Below are 18,289 nucleotides of genomic sequence, written 5' to 3'. Positions count from 1 at the left end.
AACAAACAGGCGCGCGATTATTAAAAAAAAAAAATGAATGGCTTGCTGACTGCCGGTCGCGCGCTTTGCTTGCCAACCAACCAAAATGAACGCCGAGTGAGGTAATCGCGTAATTATAAATTTATTAATATTTATTTTGTTGTCATTGCGCTGAGTGGTGGCGTAATTTTTTATGCAAAACTGGCGTTTTTTGGGAATAACAAGCAAACAATTAAAAAGAAATAAACCAAAAGGGGAGCAGAACAAAAAAGTTGTTGAAATGGGTTTACACTCGCTTTAAACAAACAATTAAGTCTAGGCAAATTGCGTTAATAAAGCCGTTGAATTTTTAAAAATGTGGTCCGAGAGCGAGTATTCACCCAGAACTGCGCAGTTTACGACTGATCACCCTAACCAAGAGTTAGATAGGGTAAGATCAATCACTTCTTGCCTTCTGGGCGTAACAAATGTTGGCTTAGAGCCAACATTCAATATACTCAGCCTACTTGAAAGAATATACTCGAAACGCCGATTTTACCATGCGTTGCATTTGCTGCTGCTCCAGATATTATTATGGGGCATTAACATCGCAAGAAAATATCAACCCGACGTTCCGGTTCTCGCAGCATTCCACAAGAATGCCCGTCTTCCCCGGAGGTGGCATTGGTCGTTGTCGCCGCAGTTTTCCTTCTCTTCTCCAGCGGATTTGGATGCCGGTGCATCCACCAAGGTCCCACTCTGGCTTCTGGAGTAACCTTCGTAGACCTGGGCCGCTTACTGCATGCAGCGACAGCAGGAGTTCGGTCAACAACACAAGAGGGTTTCCCTGCTTGCGATTCGCTTCCCGATTCTTCCCCATTCTCCTGCTCTTCTGGGTTTGTGAACGAGGACCAAATCCGTCATTGGAGGGTCTTCGGCAGTGAGCTGCTTCGCAAACCACATACACTAAAAGAGATTAGTTCTCTTGCGACGCTAAAGAAGAGTAGATTGGCATTAGCTCCCCACTCTCCTCCTAGATTTGCTCCCAGTCTATGCCGCTAGGGACTTTGGCAAAGGTTGGGGCCTCCAGAGTCCGTGCCCCGGCCGCAAATGCGGCTAGATTTCTACAGATACTACTAAAGTATTCACTCTCCACTCGGATTTCGGCCAAGCACGATGCAGGAATCTCCCTAAATCCTTTTTGTTATATTCAGCTGCCTCTTCAGATTACTGGCCAATGGGCAGATGAAAATTTTCCATAACATTTGCCCTATGCAAAAGTATTTTATGTACATACATACAGTGGCAGGCAATTGTTTTACTACTTGAAACTTTTCTTAACAAACCCTGTGATCTCAGATGCTAGGCTACGATTTGAACAAAAACCCAAAAACCCATCTAGGGGTATTCCCATCATTAAAATTACCTGAACCTTGTTTTGGAATATCTATTATATTGCGCGTGTTTTTTCTCCAAACGATACAAAAATTCTCTTCTTTAGCAGTTTCCTTTAATTGTTTGTCACGATAAGACAAATGCAGTACACAACCCAAAAACAGAACCCAGGCATGTGAAGAGTTGAGTTATTTATCGGGTTACACTCAATCTACTATGGTGAGTAGTGGCATGCCTGTTGTTAAGATGAGCCAGTTCACTTACATGAAATGGTAGTTAGGATTTCTCTTCTCAATATTTTTGTTTGAAATTCCAGTCGTTATGAAACCCCAGTCGAAAATCGTCCATAAATTGTATAGGATCAATGTGCAGCTGAGCGGAGATTTATGTACGTATAGTTATGTTAACAACTGTACGCTCATTTTTTGTTCACACAAAGAGAAGGCCTTATCAAATGAACGTTTCGTTTCCATTGCTCTAGATTTTGCTTAAATTCGCCTACTCTATAGTATATAGCTATTCTCCTGCTGTATACAAATACATACATATACATATCTCATTCGATTAAATTTCACCATACCTGCTTGCTGCTCTCTCCACCATGCAAGCAACTCAAAACGTTATACAAGTATGCAAGTAAGTTTTTATTGTTCATTGTTATCGCTCTTTCAAGTTTGCAAAAATGCAAACACACGTTCAGACATGCATATACATATAAATACTTAAGCGTACATGTGCTTAATGGACTTTACAGCCGGCTTTTTTATGCCGGTTAGATACTGGTGAGCTTATCAAATGACTTTACTGTGTATGAAGCGTTTAAATGTATACCGCGAAAGGCAGCTCAAGTGGGAGGTGTATGTATGTATGTACATACATGTAAGTATAAGAAAATTTCCCCTGTTAAAAATGTTGATTCATAATTTCGTGATTTTCGTAACTTATAAGTAGAAGACTCAAGTGCAAAAAAAAAAATGCGCTCAAAAGCAATTAAAACAAATTTTGATGTGCAAATTTGTTAGCTAAAAATGTGCTAGAAAAATAAAAACAATAACAAAAATAATAGAAAAATGGCAAGTACTTGAAAATGATGGCACAGCCAGAATAAGCAAAAAATAATAAAAATAAAAGAAACCTGCGACACGGCAGCATTTTTAATGAGTGGTGAATAAAGTGCTAGTGCTGCGATCGAAATAGCCTACAAAACGAGTAAGCGACAAGATCACCACGCTTTTACACAACACTTACCTACACACATACGCATATGTATATGCTGCACTTGGCCGGTTCTCGATCGAATGACGAATATCGTCGCTGAGGTTGCCAAAATAATTTCAATAAAAATCAGTTGGAATTTAGCGTTAGAGGAAAGCGGATGTGATTTACTGGATGGCTGGAAAATAATAAAGAAGCATCATCAGCTTAAGCGAAAGAGAAAGGAATTTCGAAAGGAATTACAAATACATACATATGTATAAAAAGAAAGAAAAATAAAAGAAAACGTGCGTTAAACGAGCGAAAGAATAAAATAAAAAATAAAAAACAAATACACAGCAGAATAAAATAGACATTCTAAAAAAGCTGTAGTTACAAAAAAATAAAAAATTTTATACTAAAAATATACTTATAAAGTGAAAGAATTTCAAACGAAATAGTAAAACGAAATTCAAGGCAGCGCAAACGAGCGAAAGAAGCAGATTTTTGCAGGCGGCGCGTAACCCAGAAAAAAGTATAACGAAATTGCAAGTTTTTATTTTTATTTGTTTTTGCTCTTCAAAGCAGAGAACTAAATTTAAATATAAAAAAAAAAATTTAATCTTTTTTTCTTGCATATTTCGCAAGGCTGATCGTACGTGCAGCGAGGTTACGCACACATTCAAGGATTTGCTTGTACAGCAGTTTGTACTATAAGTGCGCGCTGGAGCGCTTTGGTGGCACGTGGCGTATGAGTAACGCGACCTTCAAACGCTACAAAACCAAAGTGAGCCTGAAGGAGTTTTTAACCAAAGACCAAAAAGAAGAAAGAACTCTGCATTTTATTATCAAAAAAAAAAAAAAAACAGAGCGCATTTTCTACGCAGTTCAACAAGCAAAAAGCAAGCACACGCCTGCCTCCTCCCAACAGCAACACATACAAAGAAGGAGCATTACAGAGGAGGTTGGGTCAGTCGTGACTAGGCTAAGAAGCAGCGAGAAAGCGAAGCGATTGCACGCGCAAACAAGGAAGATCCAACTTTCACGAGCCAAAAGACTGAGTTGCTACTAGTTTTTAGTAGTGAAAAAATCTTTAAAAGAAGAAGCGAAGCGCCACCGAAAAAAGGACGATCTACAGGCAGCAGCAGCAGAGCAGCAAGGAAAACCAACAGAACGAAAGAAAGCAGGCAACGAAGAAATTTCGCCTTAAAGAAATTATTGCGGTTGCCTACTAACAGAGAGAAAAGCGCTGCGAGCGAGCATTAACAGGAATTTGTCGTAAAAAAGCAAGAGGTTTGTTTCCAAGTGAAAGAAAAGCAAGAACGGTTTTTTTGCTGCCTCGAAGTTGGCAGAAAATTAACAAAAAAAAAAGAAGAGTTTTTAGATATACTCTGCTTGAGTAGCACGCTAGCAAGCTAGCAGTGGATAGCAAATATACATAAGTTCAAGCTGCGAAGCAACAAGCTGGGTAACAAAAGTAATCAGCAAAGCAAGTGGTTACACATAGAGCGTGAGGCAGCAGCCGAGGGAGGGGATACCTACAAACAACAAAAAGATAGTCTAAAAACTGCTGCTGTTGTAACCGTTCTTCGCTTATTGTTTGCTTGTTTTTTTGGTCGCGTAAACTTTGTCATCGCATTCGAAGCAACGCGTGAACACTGGCTTGACAACGCCGGCTGCGACAGCACAGCGATTAAGTCATCGTTTTGTTGTTTATGCATACGAAAATAACAAAAAAAAAAAAAGCTTAAAAAACTAAAAAAAAAGTATATAATAAAAACCGCTGTCTTCCGTCTGCTGCTCTACTCATTAGCAACAATAAAAAAAAAAAAACGCAAGCCGCATAATTTGCACGCGCTTGAACTGTAAATTAGCAAAAAAATTTTTGAGTAAGAAAAAAAAAGTTACTAGAAAGTTCAGCTTTAAAAGATTTAAAACTAAAGACCCCAAGAAAACAAAAAAATAAAAACTAAAAAAAAGAAACAAAACGTTGCGCGAGGTCAGCCGGTGGTCAGCGCATTGGACTCGTTCGTTGGCCGCTGACTTTATGGACTCAAGAGCACTTTGACAGCTGTGCGAAAGCCAGTTTATCGCAAATTTAAATTTCTAAAAAAAAATTAGTTTTTTTTGCCTTTATTGTTGCTGTTGGCATGGTTAAAAGCCTTGCAAATGTACATATGTAGGTTTTTCTAGAATTTCTAGTTTTTCGTGTTATACCAGAACGGCGCTGCTGCATATCATTTTTGTTTATCGCGTTTTTAAATTTTTGTTAGGTGTTTTTTGCGAATGCCGGAAATGGCAGGAATGCAAGCGATTAGTCAGAGGTTTTGTTTTTTTGTTGAACATTGAAATTTGCAGAGTAGGTTATATGTTGAAATTTGAGATTTTAGAGCCATGAGCGACTTGCGAAAAAACATGAAAGGTTTTGCCATTGTAAAAAGCGGTTACACCGAGATTTATTTTAGAAGCTTTTGCCTGAAATTTCAACAGCGCAGTAAAAACGTCATTAACGAAGAATTTTTACTTTTTTCCTTCAAACAGAATATGTGGCGTGTCTAAAGCCTCGGCGTAAACATGGCTAAAAGTATGAATAAAATTTCAGCTGATTCAACAAAGAAATAAATTATATATGCACACTCAAATAAACAAATATCTAAATTTGCACACCTGAAAATATTTAATGGCATATTTAGATTAATGTCGAATATTTGTTTATGCATACCTAAGTACATGTATATATGTGCATTAGGGCGTAGTAATTTAATTTCGAAAAAAGTGTATGACATTTTCGCATTCTACGTGCGATTCTAAGCAAAAATGGTGAACAAACTATATACCAAAAATGAAATCAGTGTATTTGTTGTTTTTGTTTTTTGAACGAAATTAATTTTGGATTTAGAAAATTTTTTTTTTTTTTTCATATTTAAGAAACTACTTCACAAAACAGAGAAAATTTAAAGTTTTTTGGTACAATGAAAATAAAGTTCGACCAACAAAGTTACAATAGACTGCTTTTTCTTTTGAAAAACGGAAGGATCAAACATAATTTTTGGTATATAGTTTATTGACCAATCGAAGAATTTGAATTTGCTACACACTTTCTTCGAAAAATTTTGATCCGAACAAGTTACTGCGTCCTAATATATATATACATACCGATTTTCACTAGGCACTGAAATGAGTAAACATCCAGTGCCATTTAAAAAATTTCATGTAGGCTTAATGGCTACCTATTTTAATGACATGCAATGACAAGGACATTTTTTTTTTGCTATTAAATTTGCTATTAAAATTTTTGTCATTAAGTGTCTAGTGGAAATTTGGTATTATGTATTCAGAGAATCCTGTAATGGGTGATAAAGAAGTTGAGGGAAGAATGGGTGTTGATAAACCATGTTTTTCATAGAGCCTCTGAAAAAACAAATTGCAAACAAGTCACAAGGGTCGAGTGTGTTGTGAGAAGTGATGTTTTTCATATTCCAGACTCGTAGGAAATCCACATTAGTTTTCCTTCTCGAATCAACAAATTGCCATTTTCGATATTAAGTCGCATCGTATGGACTCCTTAAGGACAGTAATGTAAGAACTCCTATCAGAACGGATAGTTCAATAACCAAGCAGCATTTGTTTGATTCCCTTTTTAGTTATTTGCCGGTTATTAATTTATGAATAATGACTTGGTGGCTATTCGCTAATTTATCACTAATGAACCTTGTTGTTGTCCCAAACTCAGCTCTGACAGCAACGAAATTTACTGGCAGAGGAGACAGAGTGTTGACCTAGAAAACTTGAACTCAGCTAGTCACTAGTCACTAGTAGCTTTTAATGTCCGTTCGGGTGTAAAGAGGAACAATTAGTTAGTCTCTTCATAGAAAATGCTCGAACATTAAATACATATAAAAACCTTATAAGAAATCAGACGAACTTTAGTAAATAGTAGCCCACTTTTGCAGTTAAGGAACCGGTACAGCTAAATAAATATGTGTATGTATATACATAAATTTATTAAATAAATAAAATAGTAAAAGCACAGTGAAGAAGAAAACAAATTAAACACAAAAAGTTGCAAATGAATTCATTTCGGCATCTATGAAAAAATTACGCCGAATTTATTTTCTAGCTATGCATTATTTTTAAGTATGTTTTGACATTGTTATACTTTGTTAAATTTTTTTTAAAGTTTTGCATTTATGCGATTTTTAAATATTATAAATAAGCTTGTACATATGTATGTAATCTACTTTAATCAGGAACTGTGTGTGTTCGTTTAAATTTATGTTTTGTTTTAGGTTTTTCTTTTATTTTTATTTTTATTTTTATTTTTATTTTATTTTTTTGTTTTATTTTTTTAATTTTTTTTGTCGTTAGCACGCAGCCAAAAACGCAATACGCTATGAAAAGCCGCAAAAGCAACATGTTGGCTATGTTTTTTTGACTGTACTTACACACATACATACATACATTTTTACATACGTAACATTTCATTTCTTTTGTCTACATTGGAGTATAATATATGTACGTGAGCTCTTTGTGAGATTTTGTTTATGTATGTGTGTAGTAGCAGCACGTCATCTCCGGCGACAGGCGACGCCGGTATTTTGGCATGTGCGCCTGCCACTCAGTCTATACGTAAAGTAAAGGATTACTTTTTTTTCTGAACTTTTTATGAGGTTTGTTTATAAAAAATCAAAAAATAAAAATCCAAACTATTTTACTGATGACATTGAAAATCACGAAAAATCATATCTGTCTTCGCATGGAATAGTAGCTTATGTCGAGAAGCTGGATTTAGTATAATGCGGCATTTCCTTAAAATCCTTTAAACGACAAGGAATTTTTTGATGAGACTTAAAAAGAATATTCATTTGTTAGTATCGGAACTATTTCTTGTACGTTTATTTGCGAAAAGTTCTTTAACGGCTCGGTTGAATCATTCGCAATGTAAATGCCGCATTATACTAAAGCCAGCCTATCGACATTAGCTACTATTCCATATGAACACAGATATGTAGTATAAAGGCACAGCACAAAAAAAAAGTATCAAAATATTTAAGCACTTATGCTTGTAAGTAAATATACTATATTCCTAAAATTTTCTCTGACAAAGGGCAGCCGGATTTTAATATTCATTTATTGATTTTTTCCAAAACCTTTCTTAAATTTTTTTAATATTTTATTATTTTTTTTTAAATTTTGCTCTTAAAATTTTTCGTCACGTGAAGTCACTACGACTAACTAGTAATTTTTAGCAAAAAAAAAACCGACTTCAACTCCCATATAAAAAAAATATATATATATATATCTCATGATCCGCTGATCGGATCTTAACCAGATTAGTATGGGACCACCTCTGAGACACTACCTTTCCGATGCAAAATCGGTTGACGTGGTCCAAAGTTATGCGGTAACATACANTAACTTGAAACCACTGAAATTATCTAAAAGTATTTAATTGAAAAAACATTTGCTAAATTTACATACACAGGTACATATGTACATTTGTATCCGCTGCACTTTCCTTGCATCTGTTATTCTTAAATTTTGTATAAATGTATGTATGTAAACTCGTACATTCCTGTATGTACTACGTGGCGTATGAGTGACCTGGGTGTGGTGCGCTGCGCGCTGATGACGTCAACTTGTCTGCCAAGCAGCAGAAGTGGGTGAAAATTTAAAAATAAAACTTAAAATAAAAAAAAATAAAAGAAATAAATAAATAAATAACAAAGGAATGAGGAATCACAACAAATAATCTGCAAACAAAAGCAATTCGCGTTAACATAGCAACATGTACCAATTTTCATGAAAGGGTGAAAAAATTATGAAACAAAACGGAGGGTATTGAAAGAAATTCTTAAAATTTTGGGAAAAAGTAGAATAATAAAAAAATGGAAACAAAAAATTTAGGCAAATAATAAAAATAATGAACTTAAAAAACGGAAAGAAAATTACATGAAAATAGAGTAAAAAAGATAAGTAGAAGGCGAAGGCATTGAATACAATTTTGTATTTTAGGAAAAAAAATTCTGAAAACAACAAAATTTACAAAAAAAAAAATTCTCATTTAAGAAAGGAAAATGAACTATGAAAAGCTACCGTAAAAAGTTAGGAAAAGAAAAAGAAAAATGAAAAAAATATAAAAAAAAAATTGAATTTAGTAAAAGAAGGAAGATAATTAAAAAAATTAGAAATGAAAAGGTAAAAATTTACAAAAAGTGGAGAGTAAATAAAAATAAAAAGGCAAAAATATTAAACAAAAAATTTAAATAAATCAAAGCCAAGCGTTCTTGTCATTAATCACCGGAAATTATTTTCCTCGCTGTTTTGTTATTTTTATTTTTTTTCTTAAATTCCCCATTTGTTCAAATTAATATTTTCAAATTTTTCATATACATATACGTGACAGCTGCAAAAATTGGGCATTCGATTTAAAGTCAACAATTACTGCATATATATGTACATACAAATATATATAAAAATGTATGCATATCTAAGTATCCCAGTCGGAAAAATACGGATAGAAGAGAGATGCCTAAATAATAATAGAAACTCCTACGTATTTACGAATTGCTAAATACTTAAGTAAATAGAATTGAGATATTAAGAGTGGAAAAATAGTAAATCAGACAGTGAATTGTAGAAGCTGCCTGAACAAATACTTCAGTATTTAAGTGCTTGAGGGTACTAAATACTAAAGTACTATGGTATTTAGTTAATTTCTAAATACTAAACAGTTCAGAAAAAGAAAAGGTAATCTGTAATATTTTTTTCGATAATCTCCGCGTATTTTCAAGACTTTTCGGGTTTTTTGGTCTTTACTTTCCGGGAGCTTTTTTTTTTGAAAAACTTTGGGGCTGTTTTCGAAACCTTGTTTGCTTCATCATGACTATGGGACTTTTCCGCATATGTAGTTTTTGTTTTTTTTTTGATATTCTGGCATTCTATTTTTAAAACTTGAGTCGATAATATTTTTTCGAAACACTCGCTACGTTTGTTTTTTTTTTGTGTTGGTTCTTTTCGGAATTTTTAGGTTTTACATTTCGGTACCGTTTTTTGTTATTGAAGAACTTTGGGGCTGTTTAAGGAACCTAGTTTGCTTTTTCATAACTTTTCAATATTTTTCGCAAATAGTTTTATTGATATTTTGGCTTTTTTTTAAATTGTAGTTTTTTTGAAACTGTTTTTATTTTTTTGATAGGGATTTTTCATATAATTGTTGGTATCTTTAAAAAATATTTTTAAGAAGTTTTTTTTTAAATTTTATTTTTACTATTTTTCATGATTTTCGAAGTTCTTCAAATTATGTTTTTCGAATTTCTTTTTGGAAACTGGTTTTATGTAACCTTTTTATTATTCGTTACGTTTCGAGATTTTTCGTATAATTTTTTGGTATTTTTCGAGATTTTTGTGAACTAAAATTTTGTTTCGGTTGCGGCGTTGTGCCACCTTCAATGTAATTTTTTTTCGTGCTAAAGGCCTCGCTCTGAACGCTTCGTTTTCTCCCATTTTGCCGGCTGGCATATTTTCTTATATTTGTTCGTATGCGGCACTGGGAATCAACTGCCTTCCTGGCGCCGAAAAAAAAAAAACAACAATAAGTAAAATTTTTGCCTGTGGCAGTCAATTCAGCCAGACAGCGCAAAAAGCCAAAAACCGGCATTATCACGATCGCCAAACACTTTTTATTACTCTCTCCCATTCAGCCTCTTTACAGTCTCCCTCTGCAAGCGTTGGCTCATGCTTTTGTTATTTACTCATTTATTTGTTTATTTTCCCTGATTTGCTACTTTTGCTGCAATGTAATTAAATTTTCTTTCACAAATATCGGCGAATGCACGGAGATGTGATTGTACTGCGTCTCTGCAAATTTCCACAATATAAAAATTGCATCTACATACATACATACATATGTAAATAAATATGTAAGTGAGATCAATGAAATCTCGCAGCTAAACAGCCTATTTCGACTTCAAGGTTTTCCTTTCTGGCAGCAGCCATCTGGGCAAGAGCGCACATTAATTTTGTGGCGAGCAAACGAACAATCGACAGCGTCCACTCAGCCATGCAAACCGCACTCTGTGCACATAATTCTTTTGCGACCATTTTCGAAAACGTTTTCGAATCTGTTGGCGTTTTTCTACAGTGCAGAGTAGTGGACGTACATATGTATGTATGTATGTTTTGTCGGCGGATATGGCTGCCTTTGCCAAGCGGCTGGCATTTTTGCCTCGTTCATTTGGAGAGTTCTCTTTTACTAGCGCGGTCGCATTTCTTCCACGGAAACCTTTGACGCATTTTTTAATCCCAAAAACTACAAAGATAAAAACAAACAAAAAAAAAAAGAATAAACTTTTTCGTCAAGTGTTCGATTGTCGCAATTGTTTAAAAATACGTGCACGTTTTTTCTGTTAAGGCAGAAAAACGCAAATCTTAGCATTTTTTGAACTATAAATTTTCTTTGTTAAAAGCAGCACAAGAAAATTCCAAGTGTTTTGTGTTCGCAATTCGTATTAACTTTTGGCAGCATTTTCATTAAAATTTGGAACGCAATTTCCGAGTGGCTGACCGCGTGGTCTTTGCACATAAATTTTGCGTGTTTCAACGACGGCATTTACATATATCAAATAAGCCCTTAAATCACTCAAATTTTCTTAACAGCATTCTAATATATCCACGATTTGTCTCTCCGTTTTTTCCTCTCTTTCTCTCTTTTTCGCAGATTAAACGACACCCTACGCGAAAAGGATCGTCAGGTTGGCAAGGATCTCGAGGAGATCGAACAGGTCTTCCATAGCATCTCGGAGCTGCAAGATAAATTCAACGCTCTACTCGAGCAGATACAAGAAGTGCACGCCTACGACGAACATATCGAAGCCATTGAAAAGTCGCTCAACAATTTGCAACAACAAGTTGGTAAGACAGTTGAGGCCAGCACCCAACTGATCGCCAACACCAAGGAACACTATCTGAGCAAACAAAATTTGGTACCAAGTGATATTGCACAGGAGTTTACAGCATTAGAGTTGCTCTCCGAGCGTGTACAGGGCGCCATGGAAACGAAACAAAAGGAATTCAAGCGAGCCAAGACTGTACGCACCGAATATCTGAGCGGCGTGGATGAAATCCAAAGATGGCTGCGTCAAGCGGAAGTGCAAGTGCAAGATCGTACACTCGCGCCAGCGCAAATGAAGGAATTGTTGCATTGTATCAATCAGGAAATCACCGGCATTTATGAGCGTTTCACAATGGTTAAGACAAATGGACAACTGATTATCGACAATTGTCGGAATAGTAATGAGAAACTGCTCGTACAATCGACGATCGATCAATTGGCACAAGAATTGGGACAAGTACGCTCATGGTTGGATGAGAAGAAGCAACAAGTCGGTGATAGTTTGGATGCATGGACGAGATTTATGAATTTGTATCAAATTGTGATGGCGTGGGTGGCCGAGAAGCGCACCTTCCTCGATCAGACAATCGAATTGCGTACACTGCCCGAGGCGCGTAACAAACTCAACGACTATGCAGCGGCTGTGAAGAGTATTAAACCGATTGTGAAGCATTTGAGCGAAATGGATAAGGAATTGGAACATATTGGACAAGTGACAACTGTGGGTGATCTCAAGGATAAATTGCAAGAGGCTGAGGATGCCAAGGTTTCCGTGGAAGCGGTGCTGCTGGAAAGGGTAGGTGGTAGAGGAAGAAAATTTAATAAAAGACGTTAGTCTGAAAAATATCAGATATGTCGAAAAAACGCAAAAAAAGATAAAAATTTTACAAAAAAGTAATCGCTAATAAAAAATATTTTTAATTTTATTTCTGCTATCAAATATATATTTTTTTAATTTTCTTCAAAAGTAAATTTTCGACAGATTAAAAAATTGGTAACGTACAAAGCAAAATGCATTACGATTTTTTTTAATTACAAATTTTAAATTTTTTGTTACATATAATTTTCATGCTTTCAGTTGACGGTCATTATTTTGATTGACTAATATCGTGGCTTTTTATTTTTCGATCAATACATACACATACATATGTATATGTATACATATATGTATATGTATGTATGTATATCGAACATTTTTGGTAAAAAATTCATGAATCAAATTTTGAATTCTAATTTATTCAACTACCAACCGATATAGCTATAAATCAGATCAGGATTGAAAAATATATCAAAAGAATAATAGACTAAAATATCGATAACCTACGATTGGACAAACAAAAAAATTGATAAAAAATAAATTTGTTAATTACGATTTTTTATCGATTATTTAAATTTTTAAAAGCATTTAAAGAACATTTTTTTTTAAAAGGAACATTGAACTTAAAAATCGGCCTTATCAAATTCTTATTTCGATTATCTCACTACTCAGCAAATATATATATATCGATATATTAAGCGATCGATAAATCGATATCTTAAGTTTGTTGACCAATATATTCTGAATCGGCCAAATATGGTTGAAAATGCCAGATATGAGCAAAATAACTTGAAAGTGAAAAATCATTGAACTGGAAAAACTTTTTATTTTAAATTGCAAGTATTCGAATTTTTCACTCTTTTGATCAAATTGTGTTCTTAATTCAGATGTTTTCAATCACTATACCGACGTCAGCTGAAATCGACACATCGATTCTTACTTCTTTTTTAACATTATTCTTTGTATAGGTTTGTAAAAATTTTAAAATATTGACCAACCTTAATCGAACAATTTTAATTATCAGTAAAAGTTTATCGAAAAAATGTTTATGTATCGATTATGTGTTATTAAATTAATCGAGTTTTCAAAAATCAATCACATCAGATCAAACAATCAAGGAATTCATAAAAAAAAAAAATTATTTTATCGAAAAAATTATAAAAATTTTAAAAACAAATTATTTATATTAAACTCCGAATTAAACCCTGCTAATCAAAGTTTGTATGACAAAATCATGGCGCAATTTCTAATTTTTTATTTTAAATATATATATTTTTTTTTAATTTTGAATGGTACTTTGCTATCTTTCTGCTGCGAGTTGCGCCTCCAACGATCGCGAAACTTCAGTTTCGGAAAATGCTTCGTTTCGCACCAAAAAACTTTACTTTTAAATAATTCCGATTTTGTCCTTCCCCTCTCCCAAATATACAGAATTCCCTACTACAAGAAGCCTGCGAAGAATGGGATCAATGTGAACGCAAAATCAAGGACATACGCAGCTGGATAGACAAAACGAAGCAAGCATTGGATTCGCCACAGCACAAGAAGAAACCGCTGCGCGATCAATTGGGCTACTGCGAGAAAACGCTGGCGGATATTAATGTACAGAAGACCAAATTACGCCTTTCTATCGAAAAATTGGAGGTGAGTGTTGCTTGATTTTTATTCGCTCTTCGCTAACTTCAAAATTGCTGTAGAAATTTACTTTTAACTTAAGAGCTAGGAATCACAAAAATTAATAAGCGCATTTTTTGTCTTTTTTTCTCTTTCTCTCCCCTTTTCTCTGTCTCTCTTCTTCTGTCACACTATCCGCAGGTGCACTTCCGCAATGGTATGGGTGGCGATCCGCGCCTAAGCGAAAATGTCGATGATCTATTGAAAATCTTGGACGGACTGGCGGAATTGGTACGCACCAAAACCACTAGTCTCGAAGAGACGCTCAATCAGATCGATATCTATCAGCAACAGATGCAAACATTGCGTCAAAAGATCATACAAGAGGAACAACAATTGCGGCTCGTAATGGCGCCCACGTATCTGCCACACGATCGTGAGCGTGCATTAGCAGAGCAACAGGTATGTAAACGTAACAGGCAGGTTGTTAGTTACATAAGTGCATACATTAGATACATATGTAGTTATTTTCGAATACTTATTACCAGTTATTTTAGTATAAACTTTCATATATGTATATGTAAGCAGTTATTAGCAGCTGTGAGGCAGTGAGTTGTTAAGCTCTTCTGTTATTAGGACACACAAATAGTTGTTGTTGTTGTCTGACAGTTGGCAGTTTAAAAACTTTAGGAAAGTTTTTTTAGAAATCCCCCTTTTATGTTAGGTATTTGCTGTGCTCTCTCTGTTCTCTCTACTTCTCTTTCACATTCTTATAAGTGAAAAGAAGGCACAGTTTATTCATTGACATTGAATTCATTATCGCAAAACATTTGGTGCTGTTTATATTCAATAACCGACCGACTCTTTGTTAGCAAATGTTAAAGAATTTGTAATTTGACTAACACACGCACCCCCGCAACCCTACCCCAAAGAACCCTCTCTTTTTAAGTAACCTCTAGCAGCATTGTTATTTATTATTTTTAATTATTTTTTTTTACTTTAAATAGTAAGCTCAATAGTTTTTATTAATTTATTTTTCTATATATTTTTTTTTTGTCTACGAAATCGCTGAGTGGCAAAATTCTCTGCTACGCTAAAGAAGTTGCACGGTGGCTGTGAAGTTTTTTGAAATTGGCAATACAAACAATATATATTTTTGTGGTATACAAATACCTCGTTTTGAGTTTGTATTTGTTTTATTTGATTAGCATTTTATTTTTTAGAATTTTTCGAGTTTCCTTTTTAATTTTTTTTTAAATTTTTTTTAACTTCAAAAAACAATTTTAAATAATTTTTGTGTTACAGAAAGGGTTTATTTTTTATTTTCTTATTTGATCTTTTTTAAAGTTTATTATTTTTTTGTTTTTTTTAATTTTTTAATCTTTTTAAATTGATATTTTAGTATAATTTTATTTTTTTTCTTTAATACATATTTTTTTAAATTTTTTAAAATTTCGTTAAGTTTTTGCTTATTTTAATGTTTTTGAGTATCTTCAGTTTTTTATTATTTGATTTTTTTTCTTTAGTTTTTACATTTATTGCACACATTGAAATCATAAGCAGATTGCATCTGCACGTCAGTCATCATTCCCTGCGTCATTTTATGGATTATTCATTGTTTTTTTTTTTGGTTTTTTGTTTCTTCTGATTGAGTGTATTTGTTGCCATGCCACTATTCATTTGTATTTTAACACCGTGCAGCAACATTTTGTTCATACATCACTTTGTCCATACATTCATCTTCCCCATTGGTTCATCAGTCCTGTTTTGGTACGCGAAAATTGTAGAAAACTATGACGAGCTTTTTTTAAAGCCTTCGTTGCTTTAGATTTGTTGCTACCAGTAAGTAGGTAATGGGCTTTTCTCAGACTTTTAAAAGCAATGTTTCTAAACTAAAATTTAAATTTTCTAAAAATTGACTTTATGAAGCTTTTTTGAGCTTTCCGTTGTAAAGTGTTAGAAACTGTTTTTACTCTTTAAAATTTGTTTGTTAGAATTTGCCAGCATTTTTTTCACAGCCATACATTCAGAAAAGCTACACCTAAGAAAGCTTTTTCACTACTGCCACTCTTTCAACAAATCTAGCCCATTTAAAAGCTCGCCAAAGCATTTTCTGCAATTTCATTGCTGCAAACGACACAAATTCATGCAGATAGAAGGGCTTAAAATATATTTTTTGCCATAAAAAAATTGCTAATTTTTATACAAGAAAATAAATTTTCAAAAATATTAAAAAATAAAAATAAAAAATTGTAAAAAAAAATGTTTTATTTAGTAAACTTCGCAGAAAAATTAAAAAAAAACTTGCAGAAATATCTAAAAACTATTTCAGAATAATTAAAAAACACTAAAGAAAAACCTCAAAAACTTTGCAGAAACAATTTTGATTTCTTGCACAAGAAAATTTTTGCAAAAAAAGTTAACCAAGTTTTACAGAAAAATTTTATATAAAGTTTTTTATTCAAAGCGAAAACGTTGTTTTTTCAATTTTCAAGGCAATCAATTGCAAATTTTTTACATATTGTATTTTTTTTTGTAAATTTTATTATAAAATGTGAACCACGTGAACCTAAAAATATAAATAAATATTACGTAGCAAACACGTGGCACCAATATATTACGCTTAAAATTTTTGTAGATGAGCAGCAAATACATACAAACATACATATGTATGTACATAAATATTTGTATGTAAAAATTGGTGTATTTAAAGAAAATTTCACCGAAAATTTGCTAAGCGGATGAAAATGCCTACATGACTGCCGTCATAGCGCGTATTTTTAGCCGCTTGTCTCGCAGTAACACATCGAATGTGTGCGCACACATGTACCTATTTATATGTGAGAATGTGTGTGTTCACCTTGAAGTCGCGCGCATTAAGCATAGCAAAATAATTATTTACGCACTAGTTGTGTGTAAAATTTAAAAATTTTTTAGTTTATTGTTTTTGGATTTTTACTCGTCAGAGCACAGTTGAAAAAAATATGAATCACTATATAATAGTGTAGAAAATATTAAAAATTCCAAAAGATTAAAAAATGAAATATGTGACAGGAATGAAAATTAAGTTAAGCTAAATTGGAAAAAACTGCTTCTAATTAAAAATCTGTATAAAATTATCAAAAGCACTTATTATTTTTTAGAAGCTTTTCGAAACTTAATTTTTCAAAGCAACGTATAACTTCACAATTTTTTGTTGCTACTTCGTGTTTAAATATTTCTATTGGTAACCACCAAAAATACCACGCTGCTCATTTATTTAGACTCTCTTGCGTTTAGATCAGTGTTGGCCACTTTAGCGGCACGAGTACAGAGCTTTGTTGATCTTTTTTTTTATATATATTTTAAACAGACAGGCAGATAATAAGAGATCTTATTGATTGAAACTGGTGATGCCCTGAAAACGCCTTTTATCCTTAGCGCACAGAAAGCTGAAACAAAGCTAAAACAAACTCGAAAGAGCTTTTAAAAGCTCCAAAAAAGTTCGAAGGAGCTTTTAAAAGCGCCCCGCATAAAAGTTGTGAAAAAATAAAAAAAAAAGCTATAAAAGCTTAACAAAGCTTAAAAAAGCTCGAACAAGTGTTTAAAAGCCCTACACTCGTGCCACTTTTTGGCCGACACTGATTGAAATATTGTCGTTAAAGCACCTACAACTGCATAAATTTGCTACAAACACAGTGTTGCATTGACATCATCAGTATTGCAAGTTTTTCACGCACCCATACATTTTTCATTGAGCCATACATACATACATTTACTTATTCAATTATCCATTCACTTTTTTTTTTGAGAAATTTTTCATTCATTTCACATACATACCTGCCTCATTTTTTTGCTTGGAACTTTAAAAAGTGGTTGCGTAGTAAAAAAAATAACAATTATTTTCTGGTACTTTGTATTATAAATATAAGCGGTAGTAGTTCCTTACAGCTTGATTTTGTCTAATGAAATACAAATTTTGAAATTAATGAATATTATTATTTTTATGGAATTTGGGTTTTCTTATGCATCTGCACTCACGATTGGGTTTGGTTGAAAACGAGAAAAAAACTTGCTCTCACTCTCTCTCTCTCTCTCTCTCTTTCATACACACATATAATTAAATTAAATTATTTTAACTTCCTCTTTTACGCTTCATATAGTTTTCTTTAATTATTACATATTTATGCCTATTTTTATTCTTATACATATAAAAAAATGGTTAGTTTATAATTTTCGACATTATTTGACATTTCGTATTTCTTTTTTTCTTTTATTTACATTCTCATTTTGTAACAAAACAAAAAAAAAAAAAAATAAAAAAATATGTTACATTTGGAACGTATACATATCTAAAACGTACATAAACATATAAACTAAAAAACAACAACAAAAATAAAACATAAAAAACATATAAAACAAATGGTGTTGTTGCTTAC

At 33.3% G+C, this 18,289-nt stretch overlaps 1 protein-coding gene and 1 long non-coding RNA gene across 5 annotated transcripts in view; both read left to right on the top strand.

Moving 5' to 3' along the window:
* Nucleotides 1-18,289, top strand: part of Msp300 (Muscle-specific protein 300 kDa) — a 232,951-nt gene that overhangs the window by 133,265 nt on the left and 81,397 nt on the right. For all 4 annotated transcript variants that reach the window (XM_017622295.1, XM_017622287.1, XM_017622314.1 and 1 more), the window contains 3 exons: nt 11,267-12,236; nt 13,689-13,901; nt 14,073-14,333. In XM_017622295.1, coding sequence (XP_017477784.1) covers nt 11,267-12,236; nt 13,689-13,901; nt 14,073-14,333 — 1,444 coding nt within the window. The remainder of the gene's footprint in view (nt 1-11,266; nt 12,237-13,688; nt 13,902-14,072; nt 14,334-18,289) is intronic.
* On the top strand, nt 2,702-4,275 carry LOC108367648 (uncharacterized). Its single transcript, XR_001848272.1, has 2 exons — nt 2,702-3,082; nt 3,196-4,275. It is a non-coding gene; the product is annotated as an uncharacterized LOC108367648 (long non-coding RNA).

The sequence above is a fragment of the Rhagoletis zephyria genome, unplaced genomic scaffold (genome assembly GCF_001687245.7).
Source record: "Rhagoletis zephyria isolate East Lansing unplaced genomic scaffold, Rhagoletis_zephyria_1.1 Rzeph_scaffold_00047, whole genome shotgun sequence".
Classification (NCBI taxonomy): Eukaryota; Metazoa; Arthropoda; class Insecta; order Diptera; family Tephritidae; genus Rhagoletis; species Rhagoletis zephyria.
This window is presented reverse-complemented; position numbering and strand designations above follow the sequence as displayed.